The 21,253-nt window shown below is 40.0% G+C and overlaps 1 protein-coding gene across 1 annotated transcript in view; it reads right to left on the bottom strand.

Annotated features, from left to right (window-relative positions):
- The window catches only part of LOC115782933 (cadherin-4-like), a 267,755-nt gene that overhangs the window by 23,989 nt on the left and 222,513 nt on the right, over window positions 1-21,253 (bottom strand). Inside the window, exons 7-10 of the mRNA XM_030733471.1 lie at window positions 17,830-17,974; window positions 14,529-14,701; window positions 7,134-7,271; window positions 2,607-2,792 (exon numbers count right to left, since the gene is read on the bottom strand). Of these exons, the coding sequence (XP_030589331.1) occupies window positions 2,607-2,792; window positions 7,134-7,271; window positions 14,529-14,701; window positions 17,830-17,974 (642 nt within the window). The remainder of the gene's footprint in view (window positions 1-2,606; window positions 2,793-7,133; window positions 7,272-14,528; window positions 14,702-17,829; window positions 17,975-21,253) is intronic.

Genomic DNA, 21,253 nt, shown 5'->3' with positions numbered 1-21,253 from the left:
ACATTTCTCTTTTCCGCCTGTGCCTGGGGAATATGCATTAAACCTTGCTGATGAAAAGGGACATGATAAATGAACATATGTCATGTCAAGTGGTCCCCTGATGAACAAAGACACACACACACACACACACACACACACACACACACACACACACACACACACACACACACACACACACACACACACACACACACACACACACACACACAGGCATACATTAGTGCAGGGCTGGTACTATTCATGGTGTGTTGTCATTCCTTTTGAGTGAAAGTGTGTCCATGTGTACTCTACAGGGGGCTTTGAGACTTGAGCTTAAACCACAGTGACAGTTCTTTGCTCTCCTAATGAAGAATACACAATCAGGTTCAAATGACAGCAAGCAAGGAAATAAAAAGAGAACAAGTACGCTGCTTGTAGCGTCCTCTTGCACATTTCTAAACAGCCAGATGACAATTACTGCTGCAAAGCACACATTGCTGATGATGATGTTAATGACTTTGAGTGGATCTGTATGGTGCATCAATTCGCTGTTATTCAGTAGACAGTCTGAGAGCACAGCACAGACATAAAAAGATGAGCGTTATAAAAAAGGCTGGTCGACAAGGCCACTGAAGTAGAGGTATTTGTGCCGGCGCTACAGTTTCCCTGTGTACATGCATGCAAGTATAAATAAATGTAAGCACACTGGTGTGTATTCGTGTGTGACCTCGTGGAGCACTGGGAGCCCATTTACAGGCTAACCACGCTCAAGGCGCTTTGATCTAAAGCCAGTGGTATTCAAAGCACAGGGAGGTCTAGAGTATAGCTGTAGGCTAACTAAAACACACATACATACCCAGACACACACACCCTGAGGGAAGCCAGGGGGGTGAGAGGTCAATAACATGGCTTGCATCGTTTGCCCATGAGCCATCACATCTTACATCTCCTTGAATCGCTTCACTCTTTTCTCTTTTTCCCTTTTGCCTAATTTGTTCCGCTGGACTTCAGCTTCCCAACCCCTCGTCTTTTCACATCTGCCCTATCCTGGCTCTCTGTGATCTATGCTCTCTGTGGGCTGCATTTCTCAATCCTCGGAAATGTGTCTTCGCCTCACTTCACTCCTCCTTTCCACTTCCCCTGTCATCTTTGTTGTTTATCATAAGCTGTGATTTACATAACTTAAGCACTCATTCGAACCAAGTGGCTTTATTTGTGTGTGTGTGTGTGTTTTTGTGTGTTTATGTGTTTACTGGCTTTATTACCATGACGTGAAATGAGAATACGTCCCATAAAATCCACAGAGAGCAGTGTAAATGTATGACATGATCAGGTTAAAACCTCATCCCTTGTTTACAGAAGAATTCAACTATCTTGTGGAACTCTCTGACGCGCACCTGGGTGTCAGTGTAATTCGATGTGTCTGCACTAGCAGCCACAGATGCCTTGGCAAAAAACAGGAAAAACAAGGTAGCACCAGTCTTATGGGTTCTTGACTTTACCTATTACAAGCTGTCTGATGTGAATGTTCTGTCTCCCTTTTCACAAAGAGAGCTGAAGCACCCTGTTTACTTGTTGAGACTGTCTATTGCTTGTTTCTTCCCAGGGGGTGTCCTGTCTCTTATTTTATGATTTCCTGATAACCTCCCATGGGTCCCTGTGCAAGCTTAGGGCTACCCGGCTGCCTGCTGAATTTTGCATCAGGGAGTGAGAGGAATGGATTATAAAAGGCAGTCATCTAGAGATAATGAAGAGAAGCAAAATGCCAATGCTCATTGCTCAGGGTGCTAAGGGAATTATAAGGAGATGTTATTGCTATTTTTTTTTTTTTCCAGATTCTTGTGTGATGTGATATGCAGTTTGCAGGAGTCAGATACATGGTGAAAATACCCCCCGGGTCAAATAAAACAGTTATTTCTACAAAACCCATGAAACACGGTAAGCACATTTACAGCAAGCCACACAAGGATGGCCACAGAAATGCAAATCCTAAGGGCCATTCAACGGGACACACATCTACAATAAATACGGACACACACACACACACACACACACACACACACACACACACACACACACACACACACACACACACACACACACACACACACACACAGATTGATTTGATTTTATACAGAGTTTTTTTTTTCTGTTGGAGAGAGTTTTGTATTTTTTTTCTAAATGGCTTAAAACCATGTGGACAGCCTCTGACTGAGAGGTCGAACAGTAACGTAGCAGGCTGTTACAAGACATGGCTTTGTTGTTGCTGTCATTTACCACAGCAGCTACAACATTATGAGTATATAAAAAACGTTGCCTTTGTAATTGAGAAATCAATACCTAATTTGCTACAGTGGTCTCACCAGCCATTGTGTTTAAGGCTTTGTGTGAGTGTACGGGTTGTTTCTGAAGGGCACAGCACCCTCCAATCCCTCAACCTGGACATAAAGGGGTACATGAAAGACAAAGACCCCAATCTGTCCCCATTTAACTTTATAGTCTATTATTACAGCTTGCACCTAAATCCAGAGAGACTTTGGCATTCAACAGAGGAAATCAGCGTGTTTCTTCTACACTGACCTCCATAAGGACAAGGCAGAGCATGTTATGCTAGACTGGGATCTTACCTTTACCACAGTGACCATGCCATCATTGGTAATAGGGTCGGTGCGGATGGTAAAGTGCCCAGAAGGGTCTCCACTGATGATCCTGTAGATGGCATTCCAATTAGGCGAGTGTGGCTGATCAGCATCTATAACTGTCAGGTTAGCCACCACAATATCCACTCGGTTCTCTGGGACCTCTCCAGAAAACTGTAGAAAGCAGAGTGAAATGTTACCTTGTGATACATTGCTTTGAAATATCTTACTGTGCCTGTGATCGTTTAGGATGCATTGAGCCGTTTGAGTGTGGCAATTTCTACAAAAAGCCACTGAGTGCCTATCTTCCTTTTTTCATTTGTCTTTATAGAAACAGTCCTCCTTTCAGGTTTTCAGGTAGAGTAATTTTAATGAATTTGCTTTTTACCACTGTAGTAAACAAGCAGTAAACACGGTTTCACACTGGTGAGCGCACGCACACAGGGGCGTTGTTCTGTTTTCACTGCTTTCTACATTGCTATTACCCATCATTGATGAGCAATAATATTTCATTCCTTAAAAAGCCAGAGAGACACGGGGAGAAAAAAATGGATAAGGAGAAAAGAACCAGGAATTGGGAGGGTTAAAACAGATGTTTGAGTGTATGTAAGTGGTTTTTAGTTGTCCCTGTCCTGTACAAAAACATGTGCTTTGTCCTGATAAGCCTTGATGAGGAGTGAGCTGCTGTCTGTCATGCGTCTGTTATGTTAGGGATTCATCAAAGCTGTACAGACTCAGTGATAAATCCCACAAAAACCTACTGCAATGACTCCATCAAAACTCGTAAAACACAAGTTGACCAGAGCCCCACCTACACAAACATCCCGTCAACTCTTAACCAGTTACTTGGTTAGAGCATGTTGGCATGTCCTCATCTCATCTGCAGGCAACAGGCATGTAGTACCATACAGTTACCGTGTCACATGGGTAACAGGCATGGAAGTGCGACTGAGCTGCTTATGTGAGGATATCAAAGAGCAAAGCCCCAGACCAAACACTCCATCGGATCATAATACCCTGCCTGGCAAACCTCGCATCACCCAGCAAACAGCCGACAGCAGCGGGCAGATTAGGGGGCTGCATCAGGAGAGCTGTTCAGAGACTCAATGACATTCTTAAGACAACAGACAAGTCCGGGTGGTCCTGATGCGCTGCCTGCTTTGGATAGGCAGGCTGTCATTTGTTAGTGTCAGAGTGTGTATGTGTGTGCTCATGTGGTTTATTACTGTGGTTTGGTTCAGGGACTCCCCAATGCCAATTCAATAAAATAAAACTTCAGAGATGGTTCTTATAGGCTCCCTAAGGAGCATCTTCTTTCTCACCACACAGTAATAACTAAGGGCAAGTGTTAATCAAATCTGATGGAAGGCTTTGAAGGGTCCACCACAACTCTGATTAGCAACGCCACAGTATGAGCGTTCTTGTCTCATTATCTCTTTATAGAGGAAGAGGGGTAGGCCTGATACATCATATCTAGAATTAAAATAGAATAAATTAAGTCTTGTTTTTCCCCACATTGTATGTGGAATGCTTTCCAGAGAAGACTTTATCAGTTTACTCACATGCAAAAAATATACATTTCAAAGTGTTCTTTGCAAAAAACTGTGAAATGTTAAAGATTGTGAAAATATCAACTTAAAGACAAACCGTGGGTCAAGGGCAAAGAACATTAGTCAGTAACCTCTAATTACTGCACTTCTGTCATCTTTAATTTTCAATAGCAAGTGTGTTCACAAGTTTTAAATTCCTATGATGGAGGCACTGCAATAAAGTGCGCCTTTCAACAGAACAAAATAATGCATAAATTAGTCTAGGAATGCAGCTGATGTGAACATTTTCAAGGAGACAAGAGCATTTCAATGCTGTACGAGTTAGATCTTTGAATAAACTTTCTGATAAGTACTTGAAGTAATTATTTTTCCTCTCTTGAACCAGAAGTTCCTTCCAATTATCATTTACAAATGCTCTGTATTCAAAACTTGAATTTTAATGTCAGTGATCTTTGATGGTTGCTGGATTTACTGTCAATAATGGATGGAACAGAGAGCATTTAAATATTAGAAAAGCCCTGGAGTTGTTCTCTTTCTTTCACTGTCTTAATGACTGATTACACAAACAGTGCTTTGGCTCCTATTGATGCTAGCAGCATACTGCACTTAGTTACACTTTTAACATGGAACTACTCTATAGCAGTAATTAGGCGGAGGATTAGATTTCCTCTGATCATACACTTTTTTTGTATATGATACTGTCTCCAACTGCTGGACTCTCTGATTGTGATTGGCACACAGTGCTTTTGGCTTTCTCACAACACTTGACAAACCACGTCTTGCCAACACCCCGAATCTTCTGTCACTTTTTTGGCTGTGGAGAAAGACTAAAGGAGGCAAAGAGAGTTACGAGTGCAAGCGGAGAAGTGACAGGGGACTTCATCAAATAAGCTTTGTTAGGATAGTAGCTAAAGGAGGCCAAGGAAGCACTGCAATGAATCCTGCACGGTGACACCCTGATTTCTTGGCTTTAGGTTTCTACATATATCCAAAAGGCACCCTATACCATATCAGATGTACTCATTGTTGAGGTGTATGTATTAACAAACAAAAGAGATGAATAACATTTTTCATTTTATCTCATCTATCTGCACCACGGATGCCACATGAATGCATGTATGCAGCCCTGAATAAGCACCCAGAGTCTTCCCATCTGTACCCATACACCACCCTTTGCTGACTTGAAAAATAGGCCAGCCTCTGATAGGCATGATGAAATATTAATCTCCAACATTAAAGACAAATTCCCCAAACTTTATATTTCTGGGACACGTTGAAAGATCTATGGGGTTTATTGCAAATACTAAATATTTGCATAATGGCCTGCATTCTCAACAAAATGGCTTTTATGTTATACCCCCACGAAAACGGATGATTTATGAAGGGAGTGGGTAAAAGTGCTCTGCTCATCGTGGCTCCAAAACCTCCGCTAAACTTGATCATCAATATCCATGATAGTATTAACTTCCCTCTGTGACGCTGATGGAAATGCACTTAAACATGGTGGAATACAGAAAATATCAATCTATTATTGCCCACTATCATCAATACACCACCATCAGTACAGAATCTTAATGCAGTAAGGGGGTGCCGAGTCAGGAGAGGCCTCTGATTTACAACAGGCCGTGTCTACACTTTATCACTGCTGCTGTACAAAATAGCTCCTGTGACTAAATAATCCTTCATTCCTTCTTCTCTTCCCATCATTCTCTCATCACTTTTTTCCTTTCCATTTTTCCATCTTTGAGTCTACACGGTGGTCCGCTCATTAGCTTCCCTTACTTTTTCCTTTCTTTCCTCACCCTTGCCTTGCTGTATGGTCTTCCTCCCTTCTGCCCTCTCAGTGTCCTGCTGTGTGTGATGTAGCGGTTCTCTGATGACTGACATATGCTTACCGCCAATGCTAAGTCATCATCATAAGGATCTTAATAGCCCCCAGGGCAAATGCTAATGCTAAAACTTCTGCTACCACGTCAAAGAGCTGAGTACAGTATACTGTGTGGCTGATACTGCCTCTGTCAATATTTCAGCAGTTGCAAAGCTAAGCACCTTATCTATCCAACAGACCCAGGCTCTCATCGCTAATGACAGGAAAGCACACATCCTGAATAATCCTGACACCTGAAATCATACCGACACCTAGGCAGTCGTTTCATCAAAACAAAACATGTTGAGTGCAGGAAAATGGTTTCACTTTCTTATTTTCTAAACAAATGTATGTCTCTGTCACATCATATAAAACGTATTTCCAACCATGAAAATAATAGGTCTGTTTTTTTGTTTGTTTCCAGCTATAAGTATGAAAACGACTGAGCTGCCATCTCAGCTGTTCCACCCAAGCATCTAAACATTTTATAGTTCTGAGACCAATGAATATATACCATATAAAATCTATATATATGTGTAAGTCAAAGCAGAAATACCCTGCCTCACTAATTGATTTAGTGATGATGCTGCAGAATGGCACCACCAGCAATATAATATATTACATATATTGCAGTACTTTGGATTTTTAATTTTACCTTGCTCTCAGTAATGACCTTCTGTAATGTAATCATCATTCTAAATATCACCATCATGACAACAATCATTAACCATTTGCTGGCTCTAGTTTTCTTGCCCATGAAAGTCAATGATATGGATCTGTTATTCCTCATGACTCATGAGTACGCGTGTCTGCGCGCACGTGTGTGTTTCAGTTCTTTACAAGAAAATGAGCAATTATTCTTTATAAGTCTCCCTCGCTGTCCTTGTGTAAATATTTCCTTGTAACAATATAATGGTGTTGATTCCCCCCTTTTCATTTTCCCTCCATCCATTTCCTCCTTTCCTCTCTTCCTTGTTTGAAATATTTCTTATTTTTTTTCTCCAGATTCCTATGATTTCCACCCTCTTCTCTTAACCCAAGTCCTCTATTTCTTTGAATTGTTACCCATTCCCCATTACCTCATTTGTAATAACTCACAGTTCTGGAGGTCAGCATGGGAGGGTTGTCATTGATGTCCGTGACAGTGATGATGGCAGTGGCTGTGTTGGAAAGGCCAAAGTTCAGGTTGCCCTCCATGTCCGTGGCCTGCACGATAATGGTATACTGGGACACTTTCTGTAAAAGACAGTAATAGGAAAAAAAAACAGCAGTGTGCAGTTATTCATCTGCAGAAAGCTCTCTCTTCCTACAGCAGTGGCCACAGACTGTGACTCCCATGGGGAAAAAAGCTGAGCCTGCGTTCTATTCTATAGTGACTGCCTACAGTCTTATTTGAAACACAAAATCACAAGGGTGAAGTCTTTCATTTGACTGAGCTGAAATCTCCTCACTGGAACGTATCCAGACTTCAGACCATCTGAAGGCACCACTGTGAAGCCTCCCCATTGGTACAGTATGCTATCTAAGTTATCAAAGGCATCGCTTATTCAGCGCTGATGGACAGATGTAAAGACAATGATCCAGCTGACAGAGATTAATAGACTATCTATGGGGCAATAATGTGAGGGAATGATAAATGCTGCTTCATCTTTTGAAATGACACAGTGTCACTTCACTAGATGCTGACATATGGTTTTCTTATTTTTCTTATAAGCCGTTTGCATTGCATTGTTCTAGCCATGTAGCTCGTTTCCCACCATTTTTCTCTTCCTCTGTTCATGGCTTCCCCTGTCTCTTCTTCTGTCCCAGGGTGCATTTAATGGGCTGCAGGAAGTATGGAGCCCAGGAGCTGACTGTCTGGATAATGTGTCTCGTCATTGAGATTCCCAATTACATTCCCAGTGTCTCTCTCACCTGCTAATTACCGAGTAAATATCCCAATTAGGCCAGGACGCCACATCAGGAGGATTAGACAGCTCCTCTCAGTTCCTCTCATCTTGATGCTAGATGAGATGCTGAACTCCAACCTTGTACACACACTCTCATTAACACCCGTAAATACACACAAACATCCACAAACACGTACACACACCTCTCTTTCTCCATATCTTCTGCTTGCCTGACTGTCCCATCAGCCTGTGTACAGCGTGTACACAACACTCTCACTAATTAGACAAGGGAGTAATTATGTAGCGCTCCTCTGAACCTCTCAGCACTGCAACAACACTGCAGCATAGCCAGTTTTCTCTGGAGTACTAAGGTCTGTTACTGTCAACAAGCTCTTAAAAGTCCACTGCAGACCAGTGGAAATCTTTAGAAGAGAATCAGTGTGGGAGTTTACAAAGAAGAGGAAGAAGACATTTCAAAAGTAAAGAACAGAAGATAGGATAAGAGGCAGCAGGGGATGCAACTGAGGCACAAGGGAGGGATAATACCAAAAATAAATGATGTTTCTTCTTGCTTTTTTTCTAGCGCCTAACACCTCCAACACTCCAGTCCAAGAAGAGAAGGGAGACGCAGAAACTTTCCAAGTTTCAAAGGGCTAAAGTGCTGACTAAAAGTGGACCAGGTAAACACTGCAGTGTGCAGCGTAGAATCTTCCTGTGAAGTTTATGTACAGTACAGAAGGTACGTTTTTTTTCTGGCAAGGTTAAGACTTTTATCTGCCGTCTAGGAATAATGTTGTTGGGACACAGTATGTATTTGTATGCTGCAGAAACTGTGCACACAAATTTACTTGAAAAATATTTGTACAATATACACATTTATCCAGTTCCTGGTCTGGGTGGGTATCTGCCTCCACAAGGAAAGAACAACACCCCCCCCCCCCCCCGAGCTCATTACCATAGGTGAGGCAGGAATGTAGACTGACCAGTAAAATGACAGCGTCACCTTCACGCTCTCTTTACAAGAACAGACTGTTACAGTATCCTTGCATAATTGAAAACCATTTAGCAAGCATTTTATTATGTTCTTCAAAACTATTTTGTTCTAATTTGGAGGTAAATACTTTTAGTCACCCCGGGTTAGAAAAGACGTAATATATATTCCAGCAAAAATATGTTTTCAATATTAACAACACTCATTAAATCAAGGAATATTACTAAATAATGCACCCACACTACATAATCTGCTGATATCAATGCATTACGTATAACATCACTATAATCATACAGTAACCATGTACAAAACATAATCCAACTATGTTGTTTACATTTGAGAAACACTGCTGAGCAGTAGGTATGGCTTTAATATTGCTCAATGACGGGGTCAAAGACTGTACTATTTAGCAATTTCCTAAGGCTGTGAACCTGTTCACCCATATGGCAATAAAAACCTTCTGATTCTGATTCTGATTCTGATTTATGGCCATAAAGTTATCCTTGACCAACATGAACAGCCAATGAGAAGTTGGCATCACGGACTAATCAATAAGGCAGCAAACTGATTTTACAATAAACAGACAGGTTCTTTACCTAGAAATTTGAGATTCCCCAGTTTCTTATTATCTAGCTACAGCCAGGTGTTCAGTGACCTAGGTCAGTTGCTAGATATAGGGAATCACTTTCTCCTCTTTGGGCAGTAATGGTCAAGAAGGTATAGCCAGGCTGCATATATTATCACAGCTTTAGCAGCCTGAAAGCCTCCATGCTGTTTACTACCCCCTTCAGATAAATACAGCCAAAGTGTACAAAGGGTACTAAACATCCAGGATTATGGATAAGGTGTTGCACATCTTTGAAGAGTAAAGAACACATATGGCAAATTTCATGGATCTATTCCTTATGGTTTTAGAGTCTATAGACAGGAAATGTAAAACCTCATGGATGGATGGACGGTTTGTCAAAAATATCCTCCTGCTTTATTTTTCGCTGGTGGATAATAAAACCCTGAAGTGTGGAAGAAAAAGTGGTGCTGCCAGCTGTAATCCTGTGTAGGATTGTGTAGGATAGGGATGTTCCTAGTGACTAACTTACTAGTTATTTAAATTGGAGTAAAAAAATTAACTGGACTAATTTACTAAGCTAAATGACAGACAACACTCAGAATACACTATAAACTGAGTAAAAATTAAGTGACGAGGTTAAACATCATACACAGAAGTTTAGCATATATATATAATCAAATTATATCAAATTAAATGGACTAGTTCTTAATTAGCGCTTTTCTGCTCTAGCTGCTTTATACAACATGTTTGCATTTACTCATTCACACAAACACTGTTTTCTACTTCAAAGTGCTTTCTATCTAACATTCACACACATTCATACTCTAAGGGTTGCATCGGAGCAGCCAGGAGTCGAACCACCAACCTTTCAATTAGTTGATTACCTGCTCTACCTCCTGAGCCACAGCCACCCTGTTGTCACGAAAATGTGCGTTTATAACTAAACACTGTGTGTTTATAACTAATAGTTTTTTAATGTTAGCTTTGCTAATTCCAGCAGTCTTCTTGCCTCTCAGGTGATGAAGTGGTTATATGGCAGCTCATGCTGACACATCATGCATACAACTGTTCACTTTCTGCTTCAAAGTACTGCAGTACTACCCCACTGGTTGTTGGGGCTGTCATAAGTCTTACTTTTTACCTTGCTTGTTTAAAACAGTCACAAAGTGAGAGATCGGTGCTGCCGTAGATCAGGGCTGCAACTCTAACTAGTAGCGACTGGCTATGTAACATCTTAGAACCAAAAGTTAGCTGTTGTTGTACATTATTACAATATGATTAACTAGTTTAACAGATTAGCATTTCTTAAGGACGTTCTGATCAAAATATCTGGTTTGGATGCAAGTCTTATCCTGATTCAAAAAGATGGATTAGGTATTGTTGACAATGGGGAAAACTCTATGAGCTGATCTACTCAATTCAATTCAATATTGCTCTGGCTTTAGCACACCACCTGTCACCAGCAGTGCACTGGTTGCTAGAAAGTGCATTAACATAGCATGAAGAAAGCACATACTTACAGTAACATAACATGTTGCTGCCAGTTTGATTAATATCTTGCAAACTTCACTCACATCTATTTAAGGAGGTGCACACAGTGTGAGAGAAGGGAAAGGAGAAACGGTGTTTAGTAGTGCAGTAGTGTTAAATTAACACTACTGTCGACTAGTAAGAGAATCATTTAGTTGAAAAATGTGCGTTCCCTGACCTGTTGGCAAGTGGTCGCTGGCTTTGCTAGGTTTAACTGGTCACAAAGAATTTGTTGCACCAAATCACCTTGTGATTGCTTTGGTCACTAACACGTGGCCATAGCTGTGCATAATTTGAATAGAATATGTAAGCATCGCCATTTACTCTCTGAACTGTAGGGAAAGTTGAAAAAATGTGGTGGAAAATGGAAACGGATTGTGAATGTTCCCATTTACAGTTTGCACTGCACTTTTAAGTATTGCTAATGTTTGTGAGTAGTTTGTGTTTGCAGCTGTTCTCTTCCATGCAAACTACAGGCAACCTCAGCAACCTGCTAGGATGCAAAGTAATTACAAGGTTTTCGGTGTAGCACCATGTACCTCTTTGCAAACAATTTCACACAAATGGATGCCAACAGCCTCCAGCAACCACTCACCAGCCAGTCGTAGAATACACACTTTTCTCTATCAACCACTCACAACCAGTTGGGAATTCATATTTTTGCCTTGCAAGCAATGGTTGCCAGATGGCTGCCAACTGGTCTCTAGGCCTATGTGACTGAGGCCTTAATCACCTTTTATAGCTTCCAAATGAAAACAGGAACCAAACTATTCTAAGCAGAATAGAGTCTGCAAAAGTTATTGCTGCTAGCATTTGATGTGGAGCTTAAACCATCGAGTCTGCCATTAGCAGCACCTGCAATTATTCTCTTCCATATGTCTTGTGTATACTATGATATTTAGTCCTGTTGACTCCACTAATACCCCACTCTTCTGAAATATATTCCCTCATTTGATGTTTGATAGTGATGGAGTGCTTTCAAAAGTTTTCAAATGGGTTCAGCACTCATCTCTCATAACTTTGTATTGATTTGCAGAGACCCTTTCATCTAAGGAGAGAAACCATACCAGCACAATGCCGCTCACTTACGTTTGCATCTGGGCACATATATGTGGTCACCAATCTTGGGTTTTGGCCTATAGTGAGCACATTCTGGTTCATCCTCATTTCAGAAGTTAACTGTTGGTGTGAGGTTAAAGTTAGAATTAGCCTCAGACAAAGAATATTCTTTGAGCTGGTGCAGAAGGTAAACCTGTGACCTGGATATAGATGAGTGGTAGCAAATGGATGAATGGATGGTGATGTTTAAGGCCAAAAGAGGTGAGAGAGGCAGGCTTATAACAGTATTTTCCCATTACTCCCTTTTCCTAAGATCTAAAAGCAACGTTTGCACCTGGTATTAACATGCAGTACTGATGTGTTATCTGGTTAATGAAGTCTGCTCATGGGTCTTAGATGTGGTGTCAAAAAGCATTAAAAATCTCTACACTACTTGCTTGCTTTACAGTAATTGGATCTATGTGGTATATAAGGTTAGTGGATTTATTAGAAAATATAACAGGTCTGAGGTCAGCTGGAGTGATGTTGCTCTATTGGCTTGACTTGCTACTCTGCTGAGGTAGGTATGTCTATAGATTTTTGTCAGTCTTGTGTAAAATAGCAGGAAGATGAAGTGTTAGATGAGCTTTTATCTTGTTGGGACTATGACCAACCTGTGCAAATTATATTTACATGTGGCTGTTGTTTGATCACAAAGCAAGCAGATGTGATCAGAAGAGCAACTGAAATCCCAGTGATACTAACCTGGATAAGCATTTGTTATTACAAAGGTTATGGGCAAGGGAAATAATTATTTTGACACAATTTCTTTGAAGTACAAACTTGCTTCTTTATGTGTGTGTGTTTATTTCTACGTGTGTGTTTAGGGGTGGCAGGAGTGTAATCTTACATTTAAGGGTTGACTGCGTGGATTAGCAGTGTGCTGATAAACTCAGTAAAAAGGGAGAGGTTCAGCTGAGACATTTTTAGTCTGTGTTCCCCTTACACCTCTCTCTCCCTCTGGCACCATCATGTCTCATCCTGCTTCTCTGTCTCCATCACACTATCTTCACTGCCAAATTCACACACTTCCTCCCTCCTTATTGTAATAACCCATCTTACCAGCTCAGTTTTTGTTCTATTGCTCCCTTCAGTTTTCGTTTTTTCACTCTATTGCCTGTGTTTTATCGAGTGTAGATGTGATTATATGGGCTTTTGTGTTTGTCTGACAGGTGTCAAGGGCATTCTATCTCAGATATTTCCACTTTATCTTTACCACACAAACTCTCTCTCTCTTTCTCTCTCTCTCTTACACACACACACACCCACACCCACACACACACACACACACACACACACACACACACACACACACACACGCAACACGAGCAGCAACATGAGCAGCCCACTGCTGCGTGATGTGTTGTTAATAGGTCTGTCACTGGTGACAGTTTGGGAGGATGATCTGTCTCGGAGATTTCTTTGCAGAGTTGTCACTGGCACATCCATGTTGCGAGAATAAACACATTTGGATCTTGTCACAACTTTTAGAGCTCCATACACAAGGTGACCGCAGACAATTTACTGTAAAAAAATGATGAGTTCATGTGTGTGTGTGTGCGTGGCGACAAATGGCAACAGAACATTTGAAAGTCATATCTCAGGGTGCTATCGGAGCAAACAATGCTATTAGGAACTCTGCTCCATAAACAGAGATACAAAGGTTTTACTTCTAACCAGCTAGACATTGTTGCATTCAGACAAAGGGCTCACAGACTGTATGACTAAAAGTATTTTCATCTTCCTTACCTAGTTCAGTTCAATTTTATTTATATAGCATCAATTCACAGCAACAGTTGCCTCAAGGCACTTTATAGAGTAAGGTAAAGATCCTTCAATATTAAAGGGAAAACCTCAACAATCAGATGATACCCTATGAGCAGCACTTGACAACAGTAGGATGGAAAAACTCCCTTTTTAACAGGAAAAAACTCCTACAGAACCAGGCTCAGGAAGGAACAGCTAACTGCCATAACCAGTATAACTTTTTGTAATGGACTAATTATTTTGCCTGTACAGCATAAAACATAAAAGGTTTCTGGTAAATTAATAAGTAATTAAAATGAATTGTTATTCTACTGTTATCCAACAATGAAATGATGACAAATATATTATCTTATGAATTCAATATTCTATTATTGCTAATTACTAATGTTCTTTTATCTTTGATGTGATACACAGTATGTATTAGCCAAAAACATCAGTTACCACTTCACAATAACCAATTATGTACTACTCATAAGTGGTTTGTTAATCAGTTAGTAAATATTTTTATATTTCATTACTGTTAACAGTAAAAAAACAAACAAAAAACACTCACATTTAATCAACCTTTACTCTACCATTTATTAAAAAATGATTATTATAAAGTGGTAACAGATTTGTTTTTTAAATGCTTCAGGGTAGAGAAGACCAACCTCTCGATCAAGACCAGGCGCTACTGTCACAATGTCCCCAGTTTCGCTGTTGATGGTAAACATGTTAGGGATTGGGCTGTGTGGCGTCTGGGACAGGATTCGGTAGCGCACCATTCCATTAGCTGTGGTGTTGTCATCTGCATCGAATGCTGACAGATGCATCACATATGTTCCTGAAGAAGAAAGGAATATTTGTCAGCATTTATTTCCACCGGCACACTCTTTGTTGCTTAATTACTAGTACATTACAGTGGCTTATTTGAACTATTTTTGTATATAACATTACTGACACATAGTAAAGACCTTCTCCCCTCTAGCTAACAATGGTCAAGTTATGGGGCTTTGCACTGGTCATAGAACTGGAGTTACAGCTAAAGCTTTTCTTTTTACAAAAGGATTTCTCAACAGTTGTTGGTTCCACATAGCCATAATTTAACAGTGCAACCAACCATTTAACCCTTTATTTACCACGTGCCGCCATTCAGGGACTTCCGGCAACAATTATCGTAATAACCCTATGTTGGATGTTAAGTGCAATTTCTCAGCTTTCAGAAACTGTTTGAATTTTTTGCGACAGGACAAACGGTCGTGTAATTACGGTAATTCAAAGTGCGTTTGATCAGACGTCTCAGCGGTGATACCTTCGGCGTTAACCAGCTGTTCACAGTAAGTAAGGGCAGGTAACAGGTACATTAGCGGCGATGACACCCCCCCCCCCCCCTTTTTTTTTTTTTTTTTTACAGAATACAAACTTCTAAAGGGGACTTGAAGTTTACATAAGAATCTGTTATACACTGTATGAATTCAAACAAAAGATTAAGGTGCCATTAGTTTCTTCCCACCCTAATCTAAGCAATAGTCTCAGCCTTGCCACCTCTACAGTGGGGGAAATAATTATTTGATCCCCTTCTAAATTTGTAAGTTGGTTCAATAGGATTGAGGTCTGTAGGCTGGATAGGCCACCCTATGACGTTCATTTGCTTCTTCTTTACCCACTCTTTTTTTGCCTTAATGGTATGTTTTGGGTCACTGTCACGCTGGAAGAGTCATCCACGACCCATCTTCAGTGTTCTGGGTGAGGGACAGAGGTTCTCATCCAAGTTTGGTACATGAACCTGTTAACTGGCCGTTGAAGCACTCAGATAAAAGGCGCCAAGGCGTAATGTTTCCACTTCCGTGCTTGACTGTGGGGATGGTGGTCTTTGGGTCATACTCAGCATTTCTCTTAGTTCAAACACAATGGGCTAAGTTAATGCCAAAGATCTCGATTTGGGTTTCATCTGACCACAGCACTTTCTTCCAAGCCTTCTCTGAATCATTTAGATGTTCATTTGCAAACTTAAGACAAGCCTGTACATGTGGCTTCTTGAACAGGGGGACCTTGCTGGCACTGCAAGAATTCTGTCCATTATGACGGTGTGTTATCAATAGTGTTCTTAGTTCCTGTGTTCCCCACTGCCTTCCCATCATTAACAACCTCCTCCTGTGTAGTTTTGGGCTGATGCACCACCTTTTTTCACGATCATCCTCACCCCATGAGGCAAGATCTTGCATGTAGTTCCAGACCGAAGGTGACTGATAGTCATTTTATATTTCTTTCATTTCTGAATAATCGCACTGACAGTCGTCACCATCTAGCCAAGGTTTCTAATGATCTTGTAACCTATTCCAGCTTTGCGCAGGTCATTAGTCTTGTCCCTGATGTCCTTTAATAGCTCTTTGGTCTTGCCCATGGTGGAGGAGAGGTTGGAATGGAGGAAACTGATTCTGTGGACAGGTGTGCTTTATACACACATTTTGCACAACTTAAAATTATTGGGTAGCGGTTTTATAAACAATGACTTGCATAAATAGTAGAAACCAAAAGCAAAGTACACATATAAATATTTTTTAAATCCTTTTTTTTTTTAATTTAAAGGATAAATTAAAAACTAATATAAAAACTATTCTGACTATAAGCGTAGGTATGATGTATGGAGACAAATCAGCTGCGAAGAATAAGCCTCTATTCTGTCATGAATACAACACTTGTTAGCTTGCCTGCCTCCACATACTCATATAACTCTGTGGGATCACTGCCTGTCACCCAATCTCTCTATCTCTTTCTCCCTCTTGTTCTCCCTCTCTTGTAGCCAATTCTAATTGCCAGAGATAGTGATATCATGCCAGTGACAGCCCCTGTCCGAGGATAATTGTAACCGCAGCTCCCATTTCAAACTTCATTACATTTCAAAGCAACATTTGTCAATGACTCGGCCAGAGGGAGCACTCTAAAGGCCTCTCAGCGAGACAACAAAAAAGCTGTTAGGAACAGGGGGAGGGAGAGGAAAAGAGAGAAATAGAGGACAGACTCCATATTTGGTGTGATTCCAAGTGGGGAGACTATCAGTCCTCTACCCATGATTTTTTTTTTTTCTAGAGATGTGGGGATAGAGAGAAGGAGATTTAGAATCACAATGTGCCACACATCGCTGGGGTAATTTCATTAAGCTGCAGTCTTAGGGGGTTTAATGTGGACCCTTTGTATGGGGATCCTAAGCTGTGCCTGACAGGATTAGGTCCCCATAATGACTCTTTAATTTGCAAACTAATTCAAGTCTGTAATTGGCCTTCCATTGAAACCACTGGAGCTCTAAATTCTAAAACTCTCTTTTTTTATGATTATTGTTCAGCTGAATGTCATGCATGCCATACAGGGACTTGTGTGCTGTGTGAGGCGAGGCCCAGGCAAAGGGAACAGTATCTTTTAGGAAAGAAAATTGAAAAAGAAAACAAGAAAAAATAAAAGTAAGGTGTGACCAAAGTAAGAAGGCAAGCAAGCAAAACAGAAAGAAAAGGTACTGAGCACCCGCACACCTTCTGAGATCACCTCTGGTGCAATAAACTCTGGCTCATCGGGTTCAAACTCACACACGCTTGCACACAAAGAGCTCATCTCTGTGATTCTTCCGCTCTGAGGTTAGACATAAAATGACCCAGTGGTGCTACAGCGTGGTACATTTAATCCTCAATCTCCTCTCCAGCCTGAGCACCCTCTTTGGTTTATGACCACTGCTGCACCAGGCTAAATGAAAAGCCACTCTAGGAGACAGATTCTCTGTCCGTCTGCTAAATCAAGGGGAATGGAAAATTCTCTGTTGCATCAAAGATTCACTGGTATAGTCATACTTTTAACAAAAGCAATCTCTCCTGATATACTCACTGTTCTTTTTCTGTTCACCCATAAGTTTCTTTACATTTTTTAAAATATATTTCTGTTGTAAATGATCCCATTTCATTTTGTCCATCTATACTTTATTACCTGGTTTCGAGCCTTCGTCCACAGAGCCATTGTAGACCTGGTTTTTGAACTCGGGTCTGTTGTCGTTCATATCGATTACAAAGATGTACAGATCGATGGGGTTCTCAACTTGGTTCCCGTTCATGTCCACAGCATGGGCTCGTAGCTAGGAGACAAGGAAACAGAAGAATTATGTTTAGGTTAGAGATGATGAAATGAAGCAGGCAATTTGTGCTACTCTGTGTCATAGACACTTTTCCGGTTTGACCACCTATTTATTTTTGTCACCTCTCTGTCTGACATGTCAGCGTCACTGCTGCTCTGTTTCACTGCCTGCCGTTTCAACCCACTGGTAGAACAGGGGGATACTGAATTTTCATGGTCAACTCTAACTGTATGACTAACTCCTGTATGAAATATTATTAGGTTCTACTTTTATGGAGAAAAATAATAGAGGAAACATTTGTTTTTTTTGTCTGTGTTCAGCCAAATCGGAAAGACATTTTCTAAAATATATTTCTTGATATATCAATATAGACATATATTTCTTAATACATTCATTTGCCAATTTTCTTATTTATTGAAGTTAAAAAATGACGTATCTGTCTGTCTTCTATATCGACGTCACACTAGTAAGCACAGCCTCGCATTTTAGGTTAATCTATGATTCTAAATTGGCTAGAGGTGTAAAAGGTAGATACAGTGGTTAGCAGGCCTAGAAAAGCACTGTACAAATGTCAGTCCATTTTCCAGTTAATGAATAATCATAAAAATATATAAAACAAATAAATGGGGACATTTTTTAAAAAAGGTACAAAGTGCCAATGTAGGTTCAATACTGCTCTCTGTAAAACAGCAATACCTTAGAGAGGATAACTCCACTGACAAGCCATAGCATCACTAGAGGTACAAAAACATATTTTACTTTCTGAGTGTATCTAATGAGGGATGCCAATGCTGTCTAAATTAAATCTATCCACGCTAAGATTTCTTTTCTGCGACCATCATGCCCCCCCCGCCCCGCCCCACGTACACACACACACTGTCTAAGCAGCACCCTGTGACAGCTACCAAAATCAAGAGAACAGAAATTAAAAGCTGACAAAAATGTTGTCACATTAAACTGACTCGGCTTCTTTTATGATTGTGAGCCCACAGTTTTAGTGACAGCGAATGTTTGTGGCCTTATGGGTTTTGCTTTGCCAGGCTGCACGCAAGGTGCTCTGTTTTCAAGGTCATAAACACTACTCTGCAAGCATGTAGCACTAAAAATAAAGTGGTTACATTTTAAAAGTCACTGCACACTTAATTTTTAATTAATCGACCAATATATACAATTGTGAAAAAGAAAGTTTTCACGAGACTGTGCAGTCATGTGAAAAACTAAGTATACCACATGATTCAATAGCTTATAGAACCCCCTTTAGAAGCAATAACAAAGTAATCATTTTCTCTATGACTTTATCAGTTTCTCACATCATTGTGAATGAATTTTGGCCCACTCTTCTTTACAGCCTTGCTTCAGTTCATTGAGGTTTGCAGGTATTCATTTATACAAAGTTCTCTTAACGTCCAGCCACAGCATTTCAATGAGGTTGAGGTCTGGACTTTGACTGGACCATTGCAATAACTTGATTCTTTTCTTTCAGCCATTCTGTTATGGATTTGCTGGTGTGCCTGGGATCACTGCCCTTCATTGTCCTGCTGCATGAACTAATTTTGGCCAGGCTTTACCTGTTGGATTGATGGCCTCATATTTGACTCTAGAATACTTTGGCATACAGAGGAGTTTGTGGTTGACTCAATAGCTGCAAGGTGCCCAGGTGCTGTGTCTGCAAAACAAGCCCCTGCTTCGGCACCATGCTTGACAGTTGGTATGAGGTGTGTGTGCTGATATGTTGTGTTTGCTTCTTGCCAAATGTGGCACTGTGCATTAGGGCCAAACATCTCCACTCTGGTTTGCTCTGTCCAAAGGACATTGTTCCAGAAGTCTTGTGGTTTGTTCAGTGTAACGTTATACACATATGCCATGTTGCCATGTTCTTTTTAGAGAGAAGAAGCTTTCTCCTGGCAACGCTATTCATCCTTTTTTTAAATTGCGATGTCAATAAATTTAACATTTAAGATTTTGTTCTTAGGATTTTTTCATTTAAATTTTTTTTTTCTGAACATTGTAGGACTGAAGCTTCTCTCTCTCTCTCTCTCTCCATATATATATATATATATATATATATATATATATATATATATATATATATATACACACACACACACACACACACAGACACACATATATATATATATAAGGATATATTTTATATATATATAGCCTTTTGCTATTACTCAATCACTTTGCTCAAAACAAAACAATTATGATATTACATCTTTGGCCCACATTCATCCTGCACTATTTCACCTCCCAGACAAAGTTCTCTGAAGAAACTCTCTGGCCATACCATCTGTTAAAGGACTCAGTGCAACATCTAAAATGCCCTTCTGACACGTACAAAAAAAGGAAGAAACAACATAAATAAAACATAAACCAACTTGTGTTCAGCCAAACTGAAAACACTTATGCACTGTTTTTTTAGGCTGATAAAATCAGAATTTTTGAATTATAGTATTGAAAACTAAAAAAAAAAACCAAAAACCAAAGATTTCCCAAGCATAAACAACTATATTAAGTAGAGTCAAAAGTAAAATTCTGTACATTTTTCATTCAGAGAAATTGCCTTTATGCTTATATTATTTTTCCAGACTCATTATCTCTTTTACACTTACTCCCCAAAAGTTTTTATCTCAGCAGAAAGCAAAACAACAAACATCCTATTTTCTTGAAAGTTGGCTCCGTTATAAAAGCAAGGTGTCAGTTTCAGAATCACTGTATTGGATCCCTGGCCAACATTCTGTCTGGTTTTGTTTGAAAGAGTCCTGAAATCTCTCCAGTTCTCTCTGACTCCACAAACACGGTCAGCCCATCTCAAATTCAGCTCAGCTTTGCTCAGATCAATGGAATCACCAACTAGGATTTCTCACAAAGTTTGTACATGAAGTTATTACTGAAATCAATACATGTTGTAAAGCGTGTCCTTACTTCTTACTCTTTGAAAAAATAAAAAAAAACTAAAAAAAACAACCACTTGAAAGAAAATAAAAGCAGAAAAAATAAGTGAATTATCAGGGAAATGTTGAGTTTAAATAAATGCCTGCGAACTATTTTTTTCACTGAATACGAGAAGGTCAAAGAAGCAGACTGAAGTGGTATTTCGAAATGAACTTCTTAGTTTTCCCCAAAGCTGTTTTCATTCAGTTCACTTAACTTGGGAATGTTTATATCCCTGAGCATGACTTATTCAGTGATATTCCTGTCAGGTGGAAGTACCGATGATGTTTACTTTATATCACACGAAGTAAAAAAAAAAATAAAAAATGATCCTATCTATAT

Source organism: Archocentrus centrarchus, chromosome 7, assembly GCF_007364275.1.
Source record: "Archocentrus centrarchus isolate MPI-CPG fArcCen1 chromosome 7, fArcCen1, whole genome shotgun sequence".
NCBI lineage: Eukaryota > Metazoa > Chordata > Actinopteri > Cichliformes > Cichlidae > Archocentrus > Archocentrus centrarchus.
This window is presented reverse-complemented; position numbering and strand designations above follow the sequence as displayed.